The sequence below is a fragment of the Cryptomeria japonica genome, chromosome 1 (assembly GCF_030272615.1).
Source record: "Cryptomeria japonica chromosome 1, Sugi_1.0, whole genome shotgun sequence".
Lineage (NCBI taxonomy): Eukaryota > Viridiplantae > Streptophyta > Pinopsida > Cupressales > Cupressaceae > Cryptomeria > Cryptomeria japonica.
The window spans coordinates 697,636,206-697,660,524 of NC_081405.1; the positions used below are offsets into that span (position 1 = coordinate 697,636,206).

Consider the following 24,319-nt stretch of genomic DNA (forward strand, 5'->3'; position numbering starts at 1 on the left):
CCTTAAATCATACTTCTATAATGAGGATCTTGATGGCTAATGGTGTTTATTTGGATGTTTTTGGTAAAGGAGTTGTTGATGTGCCTAATGGTAGTTTTCACGATGTTCTTTGCATTCTTGCTATTCATAACAAACTTCTTTTCGTATAGCAAACAGCACAAAGTGGTAAGTCCGTTGAGTTTACTCCACATTCAGAAAAAACTTGTTGAAATGGATAAGGTTGATCATGATGCTCAAATCTACACTTTCTTCCATTTTGTTCTTGATGGTGAATGTTCTTGAACTAGTGTGGATAGTAATTTAGATGATGATATTGGTTTGTGAACCTCGTTTCATCAGCTTTTTTATGAGGTTCCACCATCTCCTGCTTCTCCAAACTTCAGTGATTACTCAGTTTTCAGACCTTCAGTTGAGCAGGACACTTTGTTTTCCAAATTTGTCTTAGCAAAATGGTTTCATGACAGGTATAGCAGATTTCTTTTGTAATTCCTCTTCAGCAGATTTAAGGACATGTTTGAGGGGGTCTCTCTCCATTTTGATGACTCATCTTCTTTGCAGATTGCTATTGAGTTTCCACATCCTTTGTCTTCTTCCTTGATTGGGTAACACTTGATCAGTTTTCAGAGTTTCATTTTGGAGGCTTCTTCCTTCTTACTTCTTTGAGTTGGAGTTTCTTCAGCATCCATCAATGGACTTCTTTCTACCTAAGGGGAGACTTGTTTGTATGCATTGGATTTTCTTTTATCTACATACATTCTTCAGTGGCTTTGGAGATACCTCACTATGGGGGGACTATGTAGTCTTCATCTCCTTTGGAGGAACTTTTGTATTGCATCTTCATGACAGATGTAGTTCTTGAAGGGTATTGATGAGAACTCCATACATCACTAATTTTATCACTTCCATAAGATTTTGCTGGGTTTGGTTGCCAAATCTCAGTCAACCAAAGAGTATACTCTGACAAGCCCCAATATCATTATTATGACTAAAAAGAATCAGATATGTCTACAGTTCCAAAAAAACAATCAGTGTCCATCGGAGTTTGGAGTGAAAAGTTAGTCTTTTATATGAGACAATTCTCTGGAAAAATATGCACTGACCACAAAAATGAATTAACATATCTGAAAAGGGAAGCTGTATTTAATCCTTCAAATGATGCCAACCTGCATCTCTATAGACATCTTGCTAAGAATAATAGCATATGTGATTGGGTAAAAACTAATCAAATTATGGAGCTTATATTTTGTTTTTACCCTAGTTTTGTCATGTGTGACCCCAAACGAAGGCTGAACAACCAGCCTTACAATCGTTTGATATACTCAACCATTGTCTTTTTCTAATTTAAATGTTAACAACTACCAAAAGAAGAATATATTGCATAGGCTTAGGCTACAATAATCATCAATATACATAATTGAACTTATGTGCATCAAAATTCTATCGATGCCTTTAATTGGCAGCTAGAGAAAGCAAACCTTTATTCAAAATGGGTTTTTAACTTTTTAACTTATAGGATGGGCACTTTACAACAATTGAGAGTTATAAAATTGATGGGTGGTGAAAACTCTCCCTAAAAGAATTGCCTCAAAGGTGTTACAAAATCAAACTTATCAAATATATACAACTCTTGAAACTATCTAGATCTATGAAAAAAAAACTGCTGTAATTCCACTATCTCGCAGTATTTCCTCTCAGGTGCTCTTTTTCTGCTCTATTCAACCGTTCTTGGAAGAGTGACCATTCATACCTGCACCTCTCTCTAACCTGAAATATAACATTAAGACAAAAGGCAGTTGAGGGGCCTGAATGAACAAAACTTAACCAAACAGAACTTAAAATTACATGACACTCTCTGTATATTAGGGAGCTCTGACAGAAAATACAACACAGAATGCACATACCCCTTCCCAAGGTGCTTTTCCATTTTGCGACTGACCCTGCAAGAAAGAGTAGTTCTCATTAAGCAGCACATAACCCTATAAACCAATTTTGTCACTTGACTGGAAAGCAACAATTACCTGATTTCCTAGTGAAGGTACAACTTGGTGGACAATCCATTGTGAGTCCACAACTCCAATTTTCTCATGTGCAGGCTACGTAAGATAAAAATAAACTGTCATCTTTCAATGAACATGAATTAAAACTTGCATAACAAATAAGCAGATTTAGTTAAATTGCACAATGTACTCCGCAACAAGTTGCATAACCTTCTTTTGTGTAAATTCAATAAATATAATAGTAACATACATATAACGCTTGACTCCTTATCTCACTTCTAGTTGTCCTTGTGTTAAAATTTGTGTTTTTCCTTAAAATGTTGATGCTTCAAAGATTTACATTGAGAACTAGCTTCAAAAGCTTAGTGTAAGGCAAATTTTAATTTCATTTTAATAGATATTTTATAATGCTTATAAATTGTTTAATGTGGATTTAGAGAAATGTGTAATGGTAAATCTCAATCAAAATATAGGCTGAGAGCACAAATTAGAGAATACCATGCAGTTTATGTTGGAAATATCGCATCATAGGATGCATAAAATAATAATTTGGTAGGTTTGTTATAGTTTGTTATATAGGTTATTGTATTAGTGGTACGAATGTGTTGAGTTGTTGAAACAACTCGATATATTTGGGAAAGTTGTTTTGGGAGTTTCCTATAATGTAGGAGATTAAACTCCTATATAAGTGTGATGTATTTGATTGAAAAATAGTAAGCACATATTATTTTTTGTATTATTTACAGCTTCATTTGTCTCTGATTAGATTTTCTCACAAGGTATCAGAGCGGGTGAGATTTTGATGGAAGGAAAGAGCATAACGTAAAAAATTTGGAGGAATTTTGCATTTGATATATTGCTTATGAAAGTATGTCTAACAATGAAAAGAAGTTTCCAGTGTGGAATCTGTGAGCAGTCCTATTAGAACTTACACCTAAGGAGAATATATAGGTGTCAGCGCATGTGTGGGAGGAGCAATGCTTGGTGTCTGTTGTGAGAAGATTTGTGTGGTGGCAATGCACCACATTTTCTTTGATGATTTACATGAGTGAAGCAGTCAGCAGTAAATGTTTACACCTCGACTCCATCATAAAGGTGCTTGACATTGGTGCAATTGATGTAGTTCAAAGGATTCCCATGAACAAGATAAAGAAAAGACCTGTCTTAATTGGTTAGAGATTGAGCATTCATGTTGGAATAGATGATACTCCTGCACGTAGCTAGATTTTTTGGCTTCAATATCACGGGAAAGGTGTTTTGTCTATGTTTGTTTTTTTGCTGAAGCATTGAGATATTTATTATGACTAAATATCTCTTTTTCTAGCTGTCTTGCCACTTCATAAAGAGATAAAGCAACATAAAAATCGAATCACCATCAAGTTCGAAGGCCACTGTAGCTTCCCTGCATATCTGAGTGCCTCCCTAAGAAGTCCAGCCACTTCTTTCAAGTCTTGGTGCCTTCACACAGGAGAGGGAGGATTGGAGATTGATGTATGATGTAACCAGCTACGAATTCATTATCATAGCGCAGATATTTATTACAATAGAGAAAACATAGCAGCTCCCTTCAACGGAATCAAATTCCTTTTGTTGAAGAGGCGATATGCATTCAGATTGAAGGCCAATAACTGATCTTCATTCATAATCCCATTCTTACCCATCAAAGAAGGAACCAAATGGGAGCTGTTACATTGTACAACACGCCACAAGATGCATGAATTTCTCTAGGAATTATTAAGTTTTAATATTTTGCAGCAGTGGTGGCAACTTGAATGTTGCGGCACATGATGTTGGAAGACTAATTGCTACTGTGGCTATTTGATGACTTGAAATAGGAGCTACCAATGAACTGTTGGGAGTATTGCAGAGTCACCATGAGAGGAAACCACTTGGATGGGAATGAATGCTTTGATCATATATATTCATGTTAGCCTTCTCTTATTAGGTTTGGTAGACCCATTATAAATTAATTTTTAGTAATAGTTATTATAGTATCTCAAGATATATTATTAGTTCTTATAGAGATAGGTTCTGTCAAAGTTACCTGTTTTTGTTGTGTCAAATTTGTAAAAAATGTTGATTATCTCAAGGTGCATTTTTGGTGGAACCCGACACCTTCAATATTATTTACATTGCGGGGGGGTCAAATACGCCTTGTTTTAATGGAGAAAAATAGCACATTGATAGAGAAATTTGAAGGTTCAGATTTTCACACATGGCAAATCGAATTACAGTTGATCCTTATTGAAAAAGATCTATGGGATGTAGTAAGTGGAGCAACAAGGCCAACTGATGTCAAAGATCGGAGAGCAATAGCTTTGACTGGTCTTGGACTGTCAGATGCATACCTCCACCATATCAACTTAACAAGTACCTAAAAGGAAGTGTGGATGGTTTGAATGCTTTGTTTGGATCAAAAGCAACGAGTGCAAAGATGACTTTAAAGCAGAAATTGTTCAGGCTAAAAATGAGGGAAGGTGATAACATTGTTCAACATATCAGTAGGTTTCACTCCCTATTGAATCAACTAGTTGGGATAAATGCTAAAGTAGATGATGATGATTCAAAAGATATTTTGTTAAATAGCATGCCTCCTAGTTATGGCAACATTGTTTTCACATTAAACAAAGTAGATACTACCCTAGAAAAAATAAATAGGTCTAACCATTCCTCCAAATCTAGTTCTTCTACATCAAAGGGAAATCGTTTCTTCAAGGATAGAATTTTGTGGTACTATTGCAAGAAGAAGGGACACTTTATTATGAATTGCACTCAACGTGCCAAGGATCTTCTCGATGGCAAGCTAAATACAAATAAGGCATTGGCTGCAGATGATGATGAAGAATGCCTTTTTTAAGTGGCTATTGAAGACCCTCCACATGAAAACAGTGAGGATGAATATATTTTCTAAATCAAATCAAATGTTTGTACTTGTGATTGGATGTGTTTGTCCCCAATCACTATTGTTGGTTGTTTGTGAATGAATGTGTTTGTCCTCATTCACAAGATGATGTAAATGATGGATGTGTTTATCCCCAATCACAAGAGTTGTGATTCTAATTGGATGTGTTTGTACCCTATCATAATTATTGTGAGCAGATGTGTGTATCCCTGTTCATAACCTTGATCTTGGATAGATGTGTTTGTCCCTATCCAAACATGATGTAAGACCTTGGATAGATGTGTTAGTCCCTATCCTTGGTTCCATGGGTGTAGATGTGTTTGTCCCTATCCATGGATGAAAGTATAGTTAGTATAGTGAAACTAGTTCCACTATTGATTGTCATGAGTAGATGTGTATGTCCCTACTCAAACCTTATGATGAAATACTGAACGTGGTCATCAAGTATTGTTGGTCCACTATCCACAGTTGGAGAACAATGCAATATGGGGGGGGAGGGGTGTTGGAAATATTGCATCATAGGATGCATAAAATAATAATTTGGTAGGTTTATTATAGTTTGTTATATAAGTTATTGTATTAGTGGTACGAATGTGTTGAGTTGTTAAAACAACTCAATATATATGGGAAAGCTGTTTTGAGAGTTTCCTATAATGTAGGGGATTAAACTCCTATATAAGTGTGATGTATTTGATACAAAAATATGAAGCACATATTATTTTGTGTTGTATTATTTGAAGCCTCATTTGTCTCTGATTAGATTTTCTCACAGTTTATAGGTGGAAGGTTACTGGAAATGAACTTCTAGAAGTATTTCCTTCCTTCTTTGTTACTTAAGAGCCGTAATCAAAAGCTTGTTTTCATACCATCTCCTTTGTTCTAGCAATAACTTCAGTTTTAGCTTCTCACCCACATTAACAAAGGTATGCCAACCAGGTAACCACGGAGATACGGTGCTTTCATACACACTTTCATGACACTTTGTCAAAAATTGCATCTCTTGGATACCATTAAAAAAAATTAGTCCTCCATGGTTGTCATGAGGGAATGCACTCAATCAAGCACTTGCACAACATCCACTGCAAGAGAAAAATCCCAACAAATGAAGAGAAAGGCAGGTAATCTTGAGAAGAGACAACAAAGTCCAATGTTGGTAGCAAAGCTCAGACAAAAATAACTAATGGCAGCAGCAGCATCTATCACTATGGAAGAGCCAACAAAAGACATGAAAGTCCTGTTCAGGACTGACAGAACAAGGTTGGACAATCCTAGTGGGGAGTCAGGTACTTTCCCTAGAAACTCTCCTAACATCCACAGTCAACAAGCCTTTATTGGTAGAAAAAAAACTAGCAATGGGCACAAAGTTGACTAGTAAACTGCTTACTGGCTTTAGCTTACTGGTCAATAACTCATCATTGTTTTCTTTTAAACTAAGAGCTTCAACGGAATTACAATGCCTAATGCACTCCCACTATTTAGTATCACTCCTGCTCCCTTTGACTATCTTTATAGATTTTGGTACATTAATTTATTTTTTCTATATTTCTATAGAGAAATCAATTCAACATTTTATTTGATGAAATATCTAGGCTTCCCAACGTTTTTGGGGTATTATTATTATTATTATTATTATTATTATTATTATTATTATTATTATACAATTACTCAATAAACAGCCTGTTAATTGGGCTAAAATGCAAGTCTTGATTCTTAGTATCAACTTCTAGACAGACCTGTGAAACAATTTTGAAACCATCAAAATTAAGAATCAACCTACATGATCCATCATTATGATAAAATGTGTGTCAGATATTTATTTTTTTGTAAGCCTATTGTTGATGTGTTTTTTATGCACATGCGAACACAAAATAAAATACCAAGGTATCTTATCCTCTCTTGAACAAAATCTCTCGGATGCTGAAGATTTGCTTAAGGATCATTCGAGAAGACTCCAAGGTTCTTATATGTAGGGTCTCTACGTGTGGATCAGCTCTTGTGGTATGATGTGATTATGTTGGAATAACAAGGGACTTACGTTTGTATGCCTAAAAGATTGATTTGTTGGATGTCCAATCTACTCACCAGGGAGAATAAAGAAATAGTAAAAGGTGTAGGGTTTAGAGAATCTAATCTAAGACCTAGAATGTAAGAAGGTAGATGAAGGACTAGGTGGAGTCCTACTGGGTTGAGTCTCACCATCAGGTTGAACAATCCGACACCAACTCAGTGCAATCTTCTAAGGGATGCTTCAAATATGTTCAAATCGTTACACCATCAAACACTGATCACCATTCAAGTTAATGCATGAACAATAGACGCATAACAATTCGAGATTAAGCTCATTCAATGCCAGTTGACCACACAAGGCGCACTTACAACCAGTAAGAGGCTAGTGGTTTGGACTAGGTAGATTCCACGCGAGTGCATTCAGTAACTTCCTTCATTCAATCTAATCATTACCATCTAAAATAAAGATTCAACAAGAAACCATGCATATTGCAAAGAAACAACACACTTCACCATAACTTCAATGAAAATGGAGTTCATTTACAATCAAGGCAACAATTTATTGCCTTCTCTTCCTAATCTACTCTAATTGCTATCTAAGCTTCTATTCTAGCTACTAACTCTTGACTATTAGCTATTCTCTTATTATTCACTATTAACTAACTATTAACCTTCACAAATGAAGAGTAGGAGCTTTATATAGAGAGCTCTTTACAATTGAATGGCTCTGATTGATTCACAATCAATGGCTAGGATTACAAGATGGAAACCCTAATTAGGGTTTGTTACAACAAACTCCTCTAGCCAATGAGAAAATTACATTTAATGCATGAGAACCAATAGGAAACAAGGGTAGGTACATCGAAGTTTGTGCCTTCATGTATAAGCGTGATTCACTGAATCTGGACATGTTGATGTGGACCTATCTGACTAGAGGAACAATGACTGGGATGCCACCTTGTCCTACACTTGCTTAGTCAAGGAACGTCGTATCTCTTTTGATACTCAATGTGGTGATAATGAGAAGCTAACTTTGATTAACTCTTCTGAAACTATCTACTTCTTCAACATTCCCTTGCACTGACCTTGGTTGATCCTCTTCTGTCTTTGATGTACTTGATGAATGATGTACCTCTCCTTGACTCTTTTGTGCTTGATGAGGCCTCTTCTTAATTTTGCATAATAGTGACAGGAAGTCGTGGTCAAGACACTCCTTCTCTGGTAGCTCATATCGCCTTGAAATGTTTGTATGATCCTTCCTCTGACATTTCGTGATCTCTTAATGTGGTAGAATGAGGACCCTGAGGATAGCTTTCTCTATTGCTTGCAATTCCTTGAACACTTGAAGTCTTTAACACTTTGGTCTTCTTCTTTGCACTTAGTGTGTCCTTGATGATGATGAGGTTTGAAGAAGTCGTCCTTGCCCTGGCCTGATCTTCCTCCAACTTGATTTTGTTGATCTGCAAAACAAACAAAAATGGTGTTAAGTACACATGATATATTCACTCTAACATAGTATTTCTCACTTCAAACCATCAACAATAAGGCACTAGGATCAATTTCCTTCTGGACCCTTTGGAAGGTACAAAAGAGAATTAGGAGTTGTTTCAAGTTTTCTCACTTTTCAAATGAAAGCACTCTCAAATTCATAGTTCTTGGGATTGTTCCAACAATAGAATCACCTTTAAGAAGACCTTCAACACAAATTCATTAGCTAAACCCTCTCTCCCAAGGAATTTCGCTCTAGACCCTTTGGAAGGGTCAGGAACGAATTTGGCATTTTTCTCAATTTAACTCACATTTCTCATGATCTTGTCTTAGATTTGTCCTTTGAATCCTTCTCACATCCAAATCATGCTAATTTGCCTTCAAATCTACTCAAAGGGGATTCATTCAATTGTTTTGGGTGAAGAATTAGCTTTTTCAAGAATTTTGCCTTGGTACTTTGGAAGGTACGTCCCTCTAAGAATTTCGCTCTGGACCCTTTGGAAGGGTCAGGAGTGAATTTGCTCTTTTAAGCTCAAATCCTTTACTTTCTCATCATTTTTCTTTACTTCAATTGTTTCCAAGGCATGATAACATCCTAATTAAGGTTCCAAGGCATGAAATTAGTCCATATTTGAAGCAAAAGAATTCGCTCTGGTACCCTTGAGGGTCGAGAGCGAATTTTGTCATTTGGTCTCAAACTCATCATTTCCTTTGCTTCAATTCACTTCTCAAGGCAAGTCTACATCAATCCTCTCTCAACCACGCCATAGGAACAAAGATTTTGACCCCAAACGAGCAAATAGGTGTTTAGGAAAATTTGCTCTAGACCCTTTGAGAGGGTCAGGAGCGAAATTATCATTTTGCTCAATTTTCCATCATAGAAATTCATTTCGCATCCTTTTCTCATCAAAAACAAGTCATTTGCCTTCAAAAATGCTTAGGAATAGGTTTCGCTCAAGGGCTTAGGCAAGGTACAAGACCTCCTAGGAATTTCGCTTTGGACCCTTTGGAAGGGTCAGGACCCTCCAAGAAAATTCGCTCTGAACCCTTTGGAAGGGTCAAGAGCGAATTTTGCATTTTTGCACAAATTCTTCACACTTTGTGACCACAACTCACTCAAATGCATGTCTAAGGATGCCTCTAAGTTCAATCAACCTCAATCAACGCTAGGCTTGATGTAAATTGGGAGCAAAAGGAGGTTTTAAAAGAATTCGCTCTAGACCCTTTGGAAGGGTCAGTTTCGAAATAGCTATTTGCACTCAAACTCTCATCATTTCCTTCAACTTTGCTTTTAGACTTAGCTTTTGGGTCCTTCCTCCATCTCAATCAAGTCCATTTGCCCTCAAAGCGATGTCCACTCAATACTTTTGAAAATTAGGCCTTTCTAAGGATTTCGCTTGGGTACCTTTGGAAGGTACATGACCTCAAAGAATTTCACTCTGGACCCTTTGGAAGGGTCAGGAGCGAAATTTTGCTTTTTGGCTCAAATTTCTCTCATTTTGGTCGTCAAGTTTGCTCCAGTTCATTTATAAGGCATGGATAGATCATTCTTCATTCAGTCAAGGCCTGGAAGCAAGGGTTATAGTCCAAGTTAGGACCAAGAGAGGTTCTTAGGAGAATTCGCTCTGGACCCTTTGGAAGGGTCAAGAGCGAAATTCTTCTTTAAGCTCAAATTTCAAACTTCTCCATGATCCAAGTGCATGCAATTCACTTTCAAAGCCCTTTTCAAGGCATCAATACATTAATCCTCTCTCAATCATGCCATAGGAACAAAGACTTTGACCTAAACAAGGAGCAAATATATATTTTAGGAGAATTCGCTCTTGTACCTTTGGAAGGATCAAGAGCGAATTTTGCAATAATGCTCAAATTCGAGACTTTCTCTCTAAATCTCCAAGTCCAAGTTTGTCCAAGGCATCTCCAAGGGTGAATTCAAACTAATTTCTTTCCAATTAATCATTCTAGAGTGAGATTTCATGGAAATTAGGAGGGCAAAGGGAGTTTAGGAGAGATTCGCTCCTGACCCTTTGCTCCTGCACCTTTGGAAGGGTCAGGAGCGAATTTTTGGTTCTAGCACAAATTCTCCAGTTTTGCTCAAGTTTTCATGTTCAAGTTTCAACATCATGCTCCTCCTAATAGGTATACAAGTATATTTGAATCAAACAAGACCTTAAACTGTAAGAACCTAAGGTAATAATCTCTTTCTCAAGAAATTCGCCCTGGACCCTTTGAGAGGGTCCGGAGCGAATTTGGCCTTCTAGTACAAATTTCTATAAATTTTGTCAAATTTTCAAGTCTAGACTTGATCATTAGGCATTTTCTAAGGACAAATAGGTCAGTTCCATGCCAATCAAAGCCTAAAGTAAAAGGACTTCATCAAACTAAGTGAAGAAATCTTTAACCCCAAAACTAGACCAAGGCCAGACCTAAAGTGGGCTTTCAAAGAGACCCTGACCTGGGCCACCCATTGGTTCATCTCATCCTAACGAGAGCATCCTATTCAAATAAGCTCTCTGGCAATTCTAATGCAAAGATCAATAGCCAAGAACCTAAAAGACTAAGCCAAGAAAACTAACCCTAGAAAGCAAAAAGTAGGGGTCCCCATTTGCAATGGGGCGATGTGTGAATACGTCACAATACCTATCAATAGTCATGTTGTTGGCGATGAAGATTATATATGTTGACTATTTTAGTACGATACCATGGGTCAACATAGGAAATTCAAACTTGTGTCTTTACTTTTAGAGCCACACCTACAATCCAATTGTCCTCCAACCAAGAGTTGTATAGGATTACAGAACTAGAGCTCCTTGCATAGACAACCCAAGACTAGAGAATTATTGAATTCACCAATTAATTTGAAAGCTGTAAACTAACCATTTAAAGGACTAGCTGTACCCTTAATTAACTAGTTACAACTCTCTGACTAGATGAATTAATTAATTGATCAACTGTTTCTCAAAATTAATTAAAATACTTAATTCATTAACTCATTAGGGCCACTAGCTCATTAGACAATTAATTATAGGCATTGCTATGGTCACATTTACAAATGATGACTTGATCTCAAGTCATTTTTTAAGTCCAAATTAATTAATTCAATAATTAATTAACAAACTAACTAATTCAATTAATTACAGTCATTGCTATGGAGGGTCACTTCAGCAAATTACATCTATCTTAAGTCGTTTATGAAGACCAACTGTAGTTAAGCCATGTTGAAAAGAATGCCCCACAGTGCTCTTTCATCCTTGTCCATGTACAGCTGAGTGTACAACAGAACCACCTCAAGCTTTCATCCCTTAAACTGAAAAGATTTCCAATAATCTCTAGAACTTTGAAGCATATAAAGATTAAGATGACTTTCATCCTATTGAACAAGAATAGGAATGCACAGGATAAAATAGAATTGTTCAAAATGATGAGTGATGAAGGGTAAGATAAAACATTGACCCAAAATATATAAAAAAATTGTCATCCAAAAGAAAAATAATTTATTAAAGATAAAAGAGCATTCTATGGGCATTTGTCTCAACAAGACACAGAAATCTACTTTGGTTGAACATTCTGAGGAAAGAGCTTAGACGGCCAGCACATCATGGCTGTTTAGTTTTGGAGAAAAACCCTCTTAAGCCACAAAATACCGGCTGTTTATGTTCAGCCCACTCTGAGAGACAACACACCAAATTTGCCTTGATAAAGTGGACATCATTACCAAGGAGGATCACTCATATAAATAATGACTATGGCGAAGCTATGGAGATTGGAAAACATTCTATTGATTCAAATAGTGTAGCAGGCTTGTGCTTAAGTCATTCTTGGTGAGCTGCCATATTCAAGCTTGAGGTCCCACAATTAATTAATTTTTTGGTTGATTAATTAATTAAGAATTAATCAAAATAATTACTTGCATAAAGCAATAATTAACTTAATCAAAGAGTTGTAGCTAATTAATTAAAGATTTGTTTTATCTAATATTCCTTTAAAAGACTATCCAACATTTGAATTAATTGATTAATTAATCAATGCTCTAGTCTTGGGATCATTTTACACAGCATCTTGTGTATGCAATAAGGACTTATCTATATAAGATGCTCTAATTCTATCATCCACAACACATTTCATCCTTGAGATGGAGCATTCAACATAGGATCGGCCAAAATGTTGATGATCTATCACACTTCTTTCTTGAAGCTTGTGTCTGTTTATATAACTTCAATTTTTAATCTTGTTTGGTGGTTCTTGAAAAACATCTTTTCTTTCAAGATCCCAACAAGAAACTAAGTCGAGTGTCCAAAGCATTGCAGTATTTTATAAGCATACTTGAGGAAACTTTGACACTTACTTAGGCTATTCCTTACCACTTGGAACCACACGTTACAATATTTGGAACAAATATTAGCACAATTCAACCATACTTTTTGTGGTTGTACCAACAGTTGCCAAATCCTGCCAGAATTGTTCAATCCAGTTTGGTTTGGATTCTTTGGCCGAGTCAGATTTGTATGGTTCAGTCTGGATTTTTTAATTGCTATAGAAATTTTACCAGATATTTTTGACCTCCTGAACAAATCAATTTTTTTGAAATTATTAATTATATTTGTAGCTTAATAAATGTTCAACACCTTATACAAGCACAATACGAAGTGCATTGATCAAGGAAATACAATGGCTTATACTGTGAGAGATTCCCTGCAATGACAATTTACAAGAACCCAATATATCTAATGTTACCCCACATCCACCAGTAATCTATATATATGCTGGCATGTGCTTCAGATGACAAAACCTTCCTCTAACGCACAATTTGGAATAGTGCAAACACAAACATCTTGCAAAACTTCACGGGTAAAGTTCATAAATCCTGACAGGATGACCTTGAAACTGACTGGGGGGAATGATAATCGATGACACAAGAAAAGAACCACACTGTTGCTTTTTGCAGTTTTATCCCCAAAATAATACTACCACTACCATATTTTTGCTATATTTCTTTGGAAGCTACTTCAACTGAATTTGATTTCAAGATGTCCTGCTCAATTTGGAACCTTCTGCAATCTCTGTAGACCCTTGAATAATTTACATGCTCTGGTCCTTGCTGAGAATTATTGAGTTGAGGGTGTTTCGAGGGTCCTTTAAGTTCATGGTCATTTCAAGTAAGTTTATAAGAATAGGGGTCGAGTAAGATAAATATACTAAGTCCACTATGATGCAATTTGGATAAAGTACCTCAAGTCATTTTTCTGCATTTACTTTAAGGAATCAGCTGTGGCCAGTTCTCAGCATTGCATGTCATCTTTTTGTGTAGATGGTCATTTTAATGCTTTCTCCTACTTGAAATATGTAGGAATGTAAGATTGCATTTCAAATGGATCTGTTTCTCAATTCTAAAAGGGGCAGTTTTAAAGTCACCTGTCGCAAGGAGGTAGTTTCACTCTGGGACAAGAAAATGTCCTGTGGCATTCAAAGTTCTTTTGTTTTTTGACTTTTGGCAACTTTTGGACTTTTCTATGAGCTTATGAAGCATATATATGCTATTGTAAATGAAAATAAACATCAATTTTAGAGTTTGTTGGGAATTTAAGTGGCTATAGTGGATTCAAAAGTGAGTTCATATTGCAATTGACTTTGTCGGTTACTCAAAACTCTTAAGAGAGTTTAGTGTTTGTGAACTTAAGGCCTAATTTTATGGTGAATCCGGTTGGGCGTATGCCAAGTGACCTAATACAGTAATTACCTTGAAGTTGTAAATTTTAAGTGAGTAAATATCTCAAATTTTGCTGAGGTTTTTCCAACAAATTTCTCTGAAAGTAAATCCTTTGTTTTCACTTGAGATCATGTTGCACTCATTTACATTTGCAAGTTCAGTTTGGTATGCAGTATTGATTTCATTTCTCAAATCTATATTTTGGAAAATAATTTATGGTATAACCATCTGAGGTTTCAGACCAACTGGTATCAAAGTGGTTTCTTCACTTCTTCAAAGTTGCTATAAGTGATATTGCAGGTTCATGCCCATAACAAGATCAAGTGGAAAAGATCTTTTACCTTTGCAAATAGACATTGAGTCACACAGGTGGAAAAGAGAACTAGAAAGCATGGAAAGAGAAGAAGAGCTCTTTGATAAAGAAGCCAGCTTACTCAAGATGGAGACTGCAAGCGGTATCTCAATCAATGGAGACTATGAAGGACCTAATGGAAATTCTCATGCAGAAAATTTATCATTTAGAAAATACCAACAGTAAGGGGAAAGCCAACTTCCATGGACAAAAAGAATCTTCACATGGAGGTAAATCCTTTGTCTTCATTTTGTGGTTATTATCTTGCTCTCGTTTACATTTGCAAATTCAGTATAGTATGTCGTATTGATTGGTGTTTCTCATATTTGTATTTACATATCAATGCTTGAATAAGAGAAGACTGCAGGGTAAAGCAAAGAAGTTGAAACCACTTAGGTATGGTCCATGTGAAATTCCATAACAAGAAGGCCTTAAGCCGATCTATCAAGAAGAGATACACAAGGATGTTATTTTGTGATAGAAGATGACAGCGTCAAAGGAACGAGAGAAGGAAGGTCAGTAAATGGCATTGAAAAGACAATTTCCATGCAATGCCGAGTGGTGTTCAAAAGAAAGTGGGGAAATTATTCCCTCATCTCATGATCTTCTAAGCTTCTAAGTACTAAAGGCCTTCTTTACTGGGGAGGTGTGAACCAAACTAAGTCGTAAGCAAGCTAATTAGGTTAAATTACTATGCCACTTTTCTCATTAACTACTCAAAATAATAAAATACTATCTTAAATCACACCCAATCCAATGAATCGAGCAAAAAATAAAGTATACAAGTTGTGCAAGTGTCTACACAAATTGTAGAAGGTTCTGAGGTGATCCAAACACTTTGAGATCAAATTTAATTAAAGTAGGTTCCTAGCAAACAGAGTTAAAACATTGTACAATTTTGGTAGTGACAAAACTGCTAGAAACATCAAGTTAACAACTTCTCCTTAATCATAGGAGTTCCACTTGGTTAACAGTTTCTACTATGTTATAGGAATTCCACTTGTGTCATGTTGATTCCAGCTGTGTCATGGTAATTCTTCCTAACATTTGTAGTGGTATTTTCTAAGTCACAGGATACAGCGATTTTCATGGACGAGGTTCGAATTTAATCGAATTTCCTCTATAAAGCACTGCTATCCGCCTCTAAACACAACTCAGTTGGTCGTGGGTATTCTTTGTATATGCTTTGTATCTATTGGGTCATGGGTGTCTGCAACTGCTGGGTCGCCCTCGGATTTTCTCCAACAAGGGTCGCTATTCTGATAATTTATTATAAGTATACATATATTTAAAAATAAACAAAATTATATAAGGCGAATTTTATCCGAATTTTTTTTCGAATTTTTCCCTTGTCGAATTTCATCCAAATTTCATGGCTGTCGAATTCGAACCTTGTGACTTAGGGTATTTTTATCGAGAACCAAGGTGAAACTACCGCAATAAAGTCTTCTTCAAAGTTTACAGAAATCTGACATTAATCTCTTAACTTAGGGTTACCATAAAAGATTATGTAAAAATGCAGAAATCAGCAAACCATAGTGACACAGAATTTATATGGAGAAGCCCTTTTGGGAAAAAAAATTACAAAAGAGGACAAATATGTATTAGTCTCAATATATATGATGCAATATCAACACACTACACTGTGCACTATGATAGCATTCCGACAACACTTGCTTACTTGTAAACAATAAGCTAGAACCACTACCTCATACCTCCAATATATAGGCAAAGAGAGATGCAAAAACCATAAATGGTTTCACGAAAACAATGGATTCCAAAACCATTGTATCATGCAAAAAACCCACACCCACCTAAGAGAGCATCTTCCAAGAATAGTAAATTAAATCAATGACTTCACGTAGACATTCCATGGGCTCAATCAATGATTCCCCAAATAAAAAATGTAGCTTCAAAAGCATCTTTGAGCAATAACTCCCCAAAGGCTCACATCTTGAAGTCTAGAGCTCTATTTTGGAGTCAAATAATTCATGTGAGTCTCATCCATTATGACAAGATTTTCCACTTCTTCCTCTACTGGCCAGAAAATGGTAAAGTACCTTAAATAAGTCCAAAGTCAAATATAACCATCACCACTGTGATCCACCTCCCTCGTGAATGCATATGACAACTAATATCAAGATTCCTAGGAGAATCTAAATAAAAAGTATTTCTCCAATTACACCTTAATCCTAACATATCTCCAATGAGAAAAGATTAGGGAGAGTAATGGATGCAGATGATGTGTCCAATTTTTAGATTTTGGGCTTCTTGCTCCAGCCTTTCTTGTTGAATTGTGGGCATATGCCCTTAAAAAGGTTATAAGGGGCTCCTGATTCTGTTCTTGATTCTATTCTTGATTGAAATGTGTGCTAGAGAATTGTGTGTAGCTGTGAGTGTGCATTTAAATTATGCTACAAAGCACTTGCAAGTATAGTTATATGTATCTTTGACGACTTGGGAAGTGATAAATTGCAAGGAGATGGTGGCAAGAGAAGGCAAACTGCCTTATTCTTTTGGTGCTTCTTTCCACATTGGTTTCTCCAGGTGTTGACGTGTATTTTGTACACAATCATACACAGAATAAAATACCATTAGGCATCTTATCCTCTCTTGAGAAAATAGTCTCTAACTGCTGAAGATCTGCAAAAAGGATCAGTTAGATGGACTCCAAGGTTCTTTTAGTGGGGTCTCCACGTGTGGACAAGCTTTTAGTGGTATGATGTGATTTGCTGTTTCCTCCAAGGCGTCTTACGGATTCCAAAGGCTCGAAGATTTCACTAAACTAAAAAGGAACTTTTAAAAAAAAGGAAAAAAATAGGGCTTAAGAGGTCTAATCTAGCCTAACCCTATGAACGACTTAGCATGAATGAGATTTGGCAAGACTCAACTAACTCCAATTTTGCCATAAGATAACAACTTAATTGAAATTAGTGCGATCTTCTAAGGTAATAATGGTATTCAATGCATCAAAGACCAAGGACACTACTACGAAGGTACATATCCTAGATGCGAAAATGCTTGAAGGTTAAGGACTCAAAATGTTTTCCAGTCGACCACGCAAGGCGTTCCTACAATCAGCAAGAAGCTAGTGGTTTGGATTGCGAATCCTACCAAATATCAAACCTCACACTTAGCCTTTCAAATTAACAAACTACTTTGATTGAGCATGATTCAAGTACATCCAACAACCATGAAGATAACTTATGAAATTTGCAACAAAACACCATAACTTCAATATTTTATTGATTTCCAAGTCATCATATACAACAATTGCTTGAATTTCTCTCTTCAAGACTCAATCTTGCTACAAAATAAAAATTGCTTACAATTCTAATCTCTCTATTTCACTCTTAACTCTATTCTCTATTAACTGACTCTAAATAAAATGAAAAATGGGGGTATAAATAGCATCCCCAATTACAATGAAAGGTCCAGATTGAAAGTAAATCAATGGACAAGATCATGACACCTAAACCCTAATTAGGGTTTGTTACAAATGACCTCCTTTTTACTGAACAATATTAAATGCATAGCCAAATATTAAATTTGGCACAAAAATCTAGGAGGTATCAACCAATGAGAAATAAGATGTCATGTCATCTGTAACAACCTTTCATCTAGAATCTTATTCCCTTTCCAATTCTCTTTCTTAGCATATGCAATGAATTTTGTCACGATTCCTTCGATTTCTGTGATTGGAATCTCGGGAAGATTCTTGATACTCTCTTCTAAGTGGATAACCTGATCAAATGCATCTAGAAGAGCTGTGTCCCAAGTAGGTTCAAGTTCCTTTGTTCTATCAATCAGGAGCATGGTGGCATACATTTGATCATACTGCTCATCTGTAACATCTGCGTCCTTGCGAAAGATGATCGTGATTCTATCCTCAAATTCTTGTAAATCCACATCTGTCTCGACCTCGATCCCTCTGCCAAGAATGGTACGAAGTACCTCAAATACTCTGTCCTGGATCGGATTGATCACCTCCTCAACTTGACCACATCTAACACTGATGTCCTCAAAGAGAACACTCTTTATATGGAGTAAGGTTGACCACTGAAACAAACTGTGAGAATCACCTTCTAAGATCTTCTCTTGTGCTAGAATTCTTCTAGATGTATGTCTTATAACTTTCAAGACAGGGATGACAACGTCCTTGGTATGGGCAAATGCAGCTACTGTTGCCATCAATCTGTGAATTATCTCAAGAACTTGGATAGCCTGGTGGGTGATCTTCGACATCCTTGTAATAAACTCAATGGCCACCGTGTGAGATCTATCCATCCAATTACATGTACGCTGGACCATGTTCCTGAATCTTTCTGCTTCATTGATTGATTGAAGGGGCAATGCCTGCAATGGTGATCTAACTGGATCCTGACGTCCCAAAGGTTCATTGATGTGACTGAAATATGTCCTCCATGCACCGACCTCTTTCTCAAGCTTTCTATTCTTTTCTACTTCCTCTCTAAACTTATCCTTCAATGCCTCAAATGTGTCGGTGGCATCATCTAAAGTCTGCTCTGCTGTGGATGGTCCTAACTCAATAGTCTGTATATGATAGTCCTCTGCTAGGATCTCATCCTCATATTTGTCCGCTGCCGGTGTAGCTATCTGCAGTTTTCTAGATCCAGTCTCATCTCGAATCATCTTGGACATCTTTGTAGCCTTCTTCTTCTCTGTTGTCATATGTGAACGTCCAACAAGGCTCTCTAAATCAATTGCACTGTCCTCGTCCTCAATTGCGATCACCTTAGTCAATCTTTCCTTCAACCAATCTGGGATATTTGATCTTGTCTCTTGAACTTGAATTTCTTTGTGTACTACTTCTTCTTGTCTGGGAGGAGATGTTACTTCATTATCATTATCTAAATCATAGTCTTGGAGGGATCCATCGGATGAAACATGCTGTGCCTGTCCTTCCTCCTGCCTGTCATTCTGTACCATCGATTCCATGGATTCTTCCAATCGAACTGCTCTATCTTCTGGTCTGGAAGAAGTACCTGGTGTTTGATCTTTGTTAGCACCTTGCTTTTTCTTGGAAGGCTCTTTCTTTTCTGATCTCTCCTTTCTCTTTGAACCTCTCGAATGGAGATTGCCCTCACTGGCACATCGAAGGTTACCTTCACCTGAATTCCTAGGATTAGGATTGCCTTCACTAACACTGGCTCCACCTTCGGCTGGCTTTTCTTCCAAAGTAAAAGACATGGCTATGCCTTGTTCTCTCAACTTCTGATGTTGAACGTCTACCCATCTGCGAGTACAAGACAAGACTGGTGCCATCAATTCATCTAAATCCACGGCCTCGGGCTCACTCCAATTCAGACTTATTGTTTTGCTTTCTCTATCATATGAAGATTGGATGTGCCTGCCGTTGTCCTGAGCTTGGTCGGCTACTCGGTAAATCTTACATTTCCTGATGAAATCCAAAGGCAATCTAGAATGTATCTTTCGTTTCACTTCGAGATCATCTAGGAGATTCATCATAAAATCTTCAATCTGGTACTCATGTCTAAATCTTCTACCGACTGTCTCCTCTAAATGTCCATGAGGGTCAAAACTATTCCTCCAAGCAAAAGATGAAAAAGGATACAAGGCTAACTCCCTCTCTGCATCATCCATGGCTGAGACATTGGGACATACCTCAACTGAATTACCCAAAATAATAGGTACCTGAACTCCATTCTGATGTCTGTGTCTGAATGCTTTCACATATGCTGCCAACTGCCTTGTTACTTCAAGTAACACAATTCTGTCTGTCGGGTATCTCGGCAACATGTATGGGGGAAAAGGACATCCATACACTCTAATGTAAGTGAACTTGGGAAACTGAATGAACCAAGCACCGTACCTCTTGATTAACTGCTGGGCATCCTGAGATAATCTGTTGTGAATCCCTCCTTGCAGCGTCCTGGTGATGTTCATCGTGAAAGTATCATTGATTAACTTGTAGTTCTTCCCTGGTGGATGATGCAAGTAGGTATAGGATTCACAAACTCTGACCTCGCCGGGTCCTCTTCCAATCACTCCTCTGTGAGGTAGTCCTGCGTACTCAACGCTCCTGATTAAGGCATAGATGACGTATGAACTCATGTGGAAGGACTTAGTAGCCCTGAGTCTTCTCAACTGTACGTCTAAGCAATGGCTAATTATCCTAGCCCAATGTATTGTACCCTTTCCTTGAACAATCACCTGGATGAAATAAAACATCCATTTCTCAAAATAGAAGGCATGAGGTGCTCCTGTAACTCTGTTGAGCATGGTGATCAAATCTCTGTACTCCTCTTGGAAATCAATCCTGTGTGGTGTGTTCGGTACTTTGCTCAGACGGGGACGACTCTTAAGTAGCCAGTTCTTGTTGATTATGCTTAGGCAAGCATCTGGATCATCATCGTATACTGATCTGGCTCCTTCAATGCTCTTGTATATCATGTCCCTGTGCTCTGGAAGATGGAAGGCTTCACTTATGGCTTCCTCTGAAAGGTACGCCAAAATGTTTCCCTCATTGGACACAATTGTCCTGGACTGTGGATTGTAATGACGGGCACACTCGATCATCAACTCGTGACACTGAATGGCTGGAGGAAAACCGGCCGCCTTAATGATGCCACTTTCTATTATTCTCCGGGCGACAGGTGATGGCTTGCCGATGTAAGGGACCTCTCGGAACTTCTTCGTGCTAAAGTTCCCCAAGTTTGTATCTCCAATGTTGCTCCACTTGGACACGATCTTGGTCTCCACTTCTTCAGTCTTCTGATCTTCTTTCATGAGAGCCGAGCGACTGGTGGATGCTCCCGCCTTTGGGGTCGCCATACCTACACAACATTTCATTATAAGGAATAGATTTTGCAATAAATAACGTAAATAAGAGAGATAAATTTTAGGAAACCTAATGATAAGTCTCTAGAGTTATCATTTCCTAAAATACAACGATTGAACTAAGAGATTTAAAATTCAAAATTTGAAATATGACGATGAATGAATAAAACAATAATAATTAAATCGCCATACCTCGATAGAGAGCTAACTCTAGAATGCAAAAACAAAATTTGCCTAGGCAAAATTGAGGTATAAAGATAATCTTCAATATGATCCCCTCAAATTTGATTTCGCCACCTCTGGAGAGAATGTGATCTTCAAATTTGCTCTTGGTGTGGTCTTCGAATTCACACCACCTTTGATCTCCAATGCAATTCGCACCTCTTCAAACACACTTCGCACGCCTCACACTATCTTGGGAATGTCTACGCCACCTTTGGTTCGGAATCGCACCACTTTTGGAATGTCTAAGCGCGCCACCCTTGGTCTTCAATGCAATTCGCACCACCTTTGGAGTGTCTTCACCACCTTGGATAATATTCGCTCTATCTTTGCTTTCCTCAATTCGCATGAAGGATAAAAAAAAAATGATTATGTAAAAATGATATCTTCCACCCTCAATATATAGCGCTTTCACCCTTTCATCCCTTAGGCCGACTTGGTAAATAAAACCATTTTTAAATGATTTGCAATGAAATGACAAGGCCGACCTCCATATATGAGCGCTCCAATTCGATTTTTTTTTATATTAATTAATTAACTATTAATGCCTTGCGTTTTTTTAAATTTGCAAATTTCGATTTTAATAAAGGCAAAATAATTAATAAATGTTTAACGCCACATTAAATGCCAATAAAAAATGGATTTTCAATTTTTTAAATTGATTTAGCATTTAATGAAATTCGAATTGTTTAAATTTGGCGCCAAAGATATGAAAATAAAAGGACGTACCTCATCGCTCTGGTTCCTTGGAGAGGGACAGGAGTGATCCATGATTTTGGTCTAGATTCTTGCGTTTTTTGACGTTTAACTCCTTCATTTCCACGTCCTAAATCGATCATCTGGTGGTCCTTCGAACTTGAATTTCTTCCTTGTGCGAGCAAGTGCGTCCCATGACCATTATCGCCCTGGTCCCTTGGAGAGGGACAGGAGCGATCTCCATGTTTTTGCGTTCACCTTGCATCTTTGACCTTCGAAATATCATTGCTTGTGTCCTTTGCGCTTATTTCCACTTGCTTTTGCAAGGTACCTTCGATGTTATAAGGATCATCGCCCTTGTCCCTTGGAGAGGGACAGGAGCGATCCACATGTTTTCCTTGGTCTTGGCGATTTTAAACTTCGATCTCTTTTGCAATGTCCTTCAAACGTTGTCCTTCGCACTTCCTAACCTTGCGTCGCCTTGATCTTTGAAGGAACGGGAGTGTTCTAATAGTATCGCCTTGGTCCTTGTCCAAAGGACAGGAGCGATGGGAGACTTTTACCTTGATTAGCAATGTTTGGACGTTTAAAACTCTTGCAAATTATCTTCAAACGATGTCCTGGAGCATATGTAACCTTGTGTACCCTTGTCTTTACGTAAATCTTGCATGGATTAATCTAATATATCAATATCGCTCTAGTCCCTTCCTGAGGGACAGGAGCGAAGTTCATCATAACATGCTTGTTCTTGTTTGTGCCAACTTGCAATTATCTTCATTGCGTGGAATGATGTCCTTTCGACCCTTTTGGTAACTTGAAATTTGTTTGCCTTTTGAAATTTACGCCATTATGTAGATATCGCTCTGGTCCCTTGCCAAAGGACAGGAGCGATCTGGGTTATAGAGTGCAAATCCTTCCATGTGATGACCCTTGCAACGTTGTGCTTGATGGAAATGCCTTGAGATGTCTTCGCCACCCTTCGTCTTGACTTGGATCAGCCTTGAACCTTGGAGGGACGACCTTGAACTTTGGAGGGACGGGTCATCACCATTGTATCGCCCTGGTCCCTTGGAGAGGGACAGGAGCGATCTTTCCCTTGTGGCCTTCATCTTACTTTGCCATGCTCTAAGTTTATATTCAACGGATTCGTCCTTCTTCACTCTATCCACCCATGCCTTTACATTATTTGTAACTTTGCAAGAAAAGCAATTATATCAAAAATCGCTCTGGTCCCTTCCTGAGGGACAGGAGCGAACTAGGCATTTAACACTGGTATGGACGTCAAAAAAATCTTCAATTTATATTCAATGTGCTCATCTCATGTTTTCCCTTGTTTTTGAACGTAAACTTGCCTTGACCCTTGTCTGGATTTTGCAAAATGGAGGAAATCGCTCTAGTCCTTGGGAGAGGGACGAGAGCTACAAGGTACCTCGCCCTGGTCCCTTGGAGAGGGACAGGAGCGATTTGGTCAATATAGATCATTCTCCTTCGTTTTTGCATCTCAAATTATATTCATTTGGCAAAGCATCTTCCCTTGGACGTCCTCAAATTGCTAAACTTTCAAAATCTTGCAAGGACAAGACGAAATTTGAATTGTAGCTCCGGTCCTTCACTGAGGGACAGGAGCGATTTTCTTCCTGGAGGCCTTTCTGTGCTCATGAAAATCTTCAATTTATATTCAATGGAAAGATCTTGTCGTTCTCCATTATTTCAAACGTAAAATTTGTCTGGACTCTGCAAGGATGATGAGATATTTGAAATTGAGCTCCCGTCCTTCACTGAGGGACAGGAGCGATTTTGCTCCTACAGGCCAAAATAACAAGATTTTTCACATTTTAACACTTCACGAGACGAAAACAAATCAATTCCAATGCCCAGGATCAAAATTCAAAAAAGTCAAAATTTGGTCAAAATATTCAGTCAGACAAAAATTCATATTGACGGTCAACACTTAGACAAGTTTAAGCTCTGCATGAACATTCCAATTGAAAATTAGACCATTTTGGCGAATTCATTGCATTCAAAATTTGCATTCTAGAAAAGAAGCTCAAAAGCTCTCAAAAAATGACTGGATTTTGGCTTGAAAAGGCAAAATTTAAAACCCTAAGGCTTGGCCCTAAATCCAG

The 24,319-nt window shown here is 37.5% G+C and overlaps 1 protein-coding gene across 3 annotated transcripts in view; it reads right to left on the minus strand.

Annotated features, from left to right (window-relative positions):
* Positions 1-1,356: 1,356 nt before the first annotated feature.
* The window catches only part of LOC131044610 (uncharacterized), a 122,496-nt gene continuing 99,533 nt past the window's right edge, over positions 1,357-24,319 (minus strand). For all 3 annotated transcript variants that reach the window (XM_057977964.2, XM_057977962.2, XM_057977963.2), the window contains 3 exons: positions 2,019-2,093; positions 1,902-1,937; positions 1,357-1,764 (listed from right to left, as the gene is read on the minus strand). In XM_057977964.2, coding sequence (XP_057833947.1) covers positions 1,672-1,764; positions 1,902-1,937; positions 2,019-2,093 — 204 coding nt within the window. In that variant the 3' untranslated portion in view covers positions 1,357-1,671. The remainder of the gene's footprint in view (positions 1,765-1,901; positions 1,938-2,018; positions 2,094-24,319) is intronic.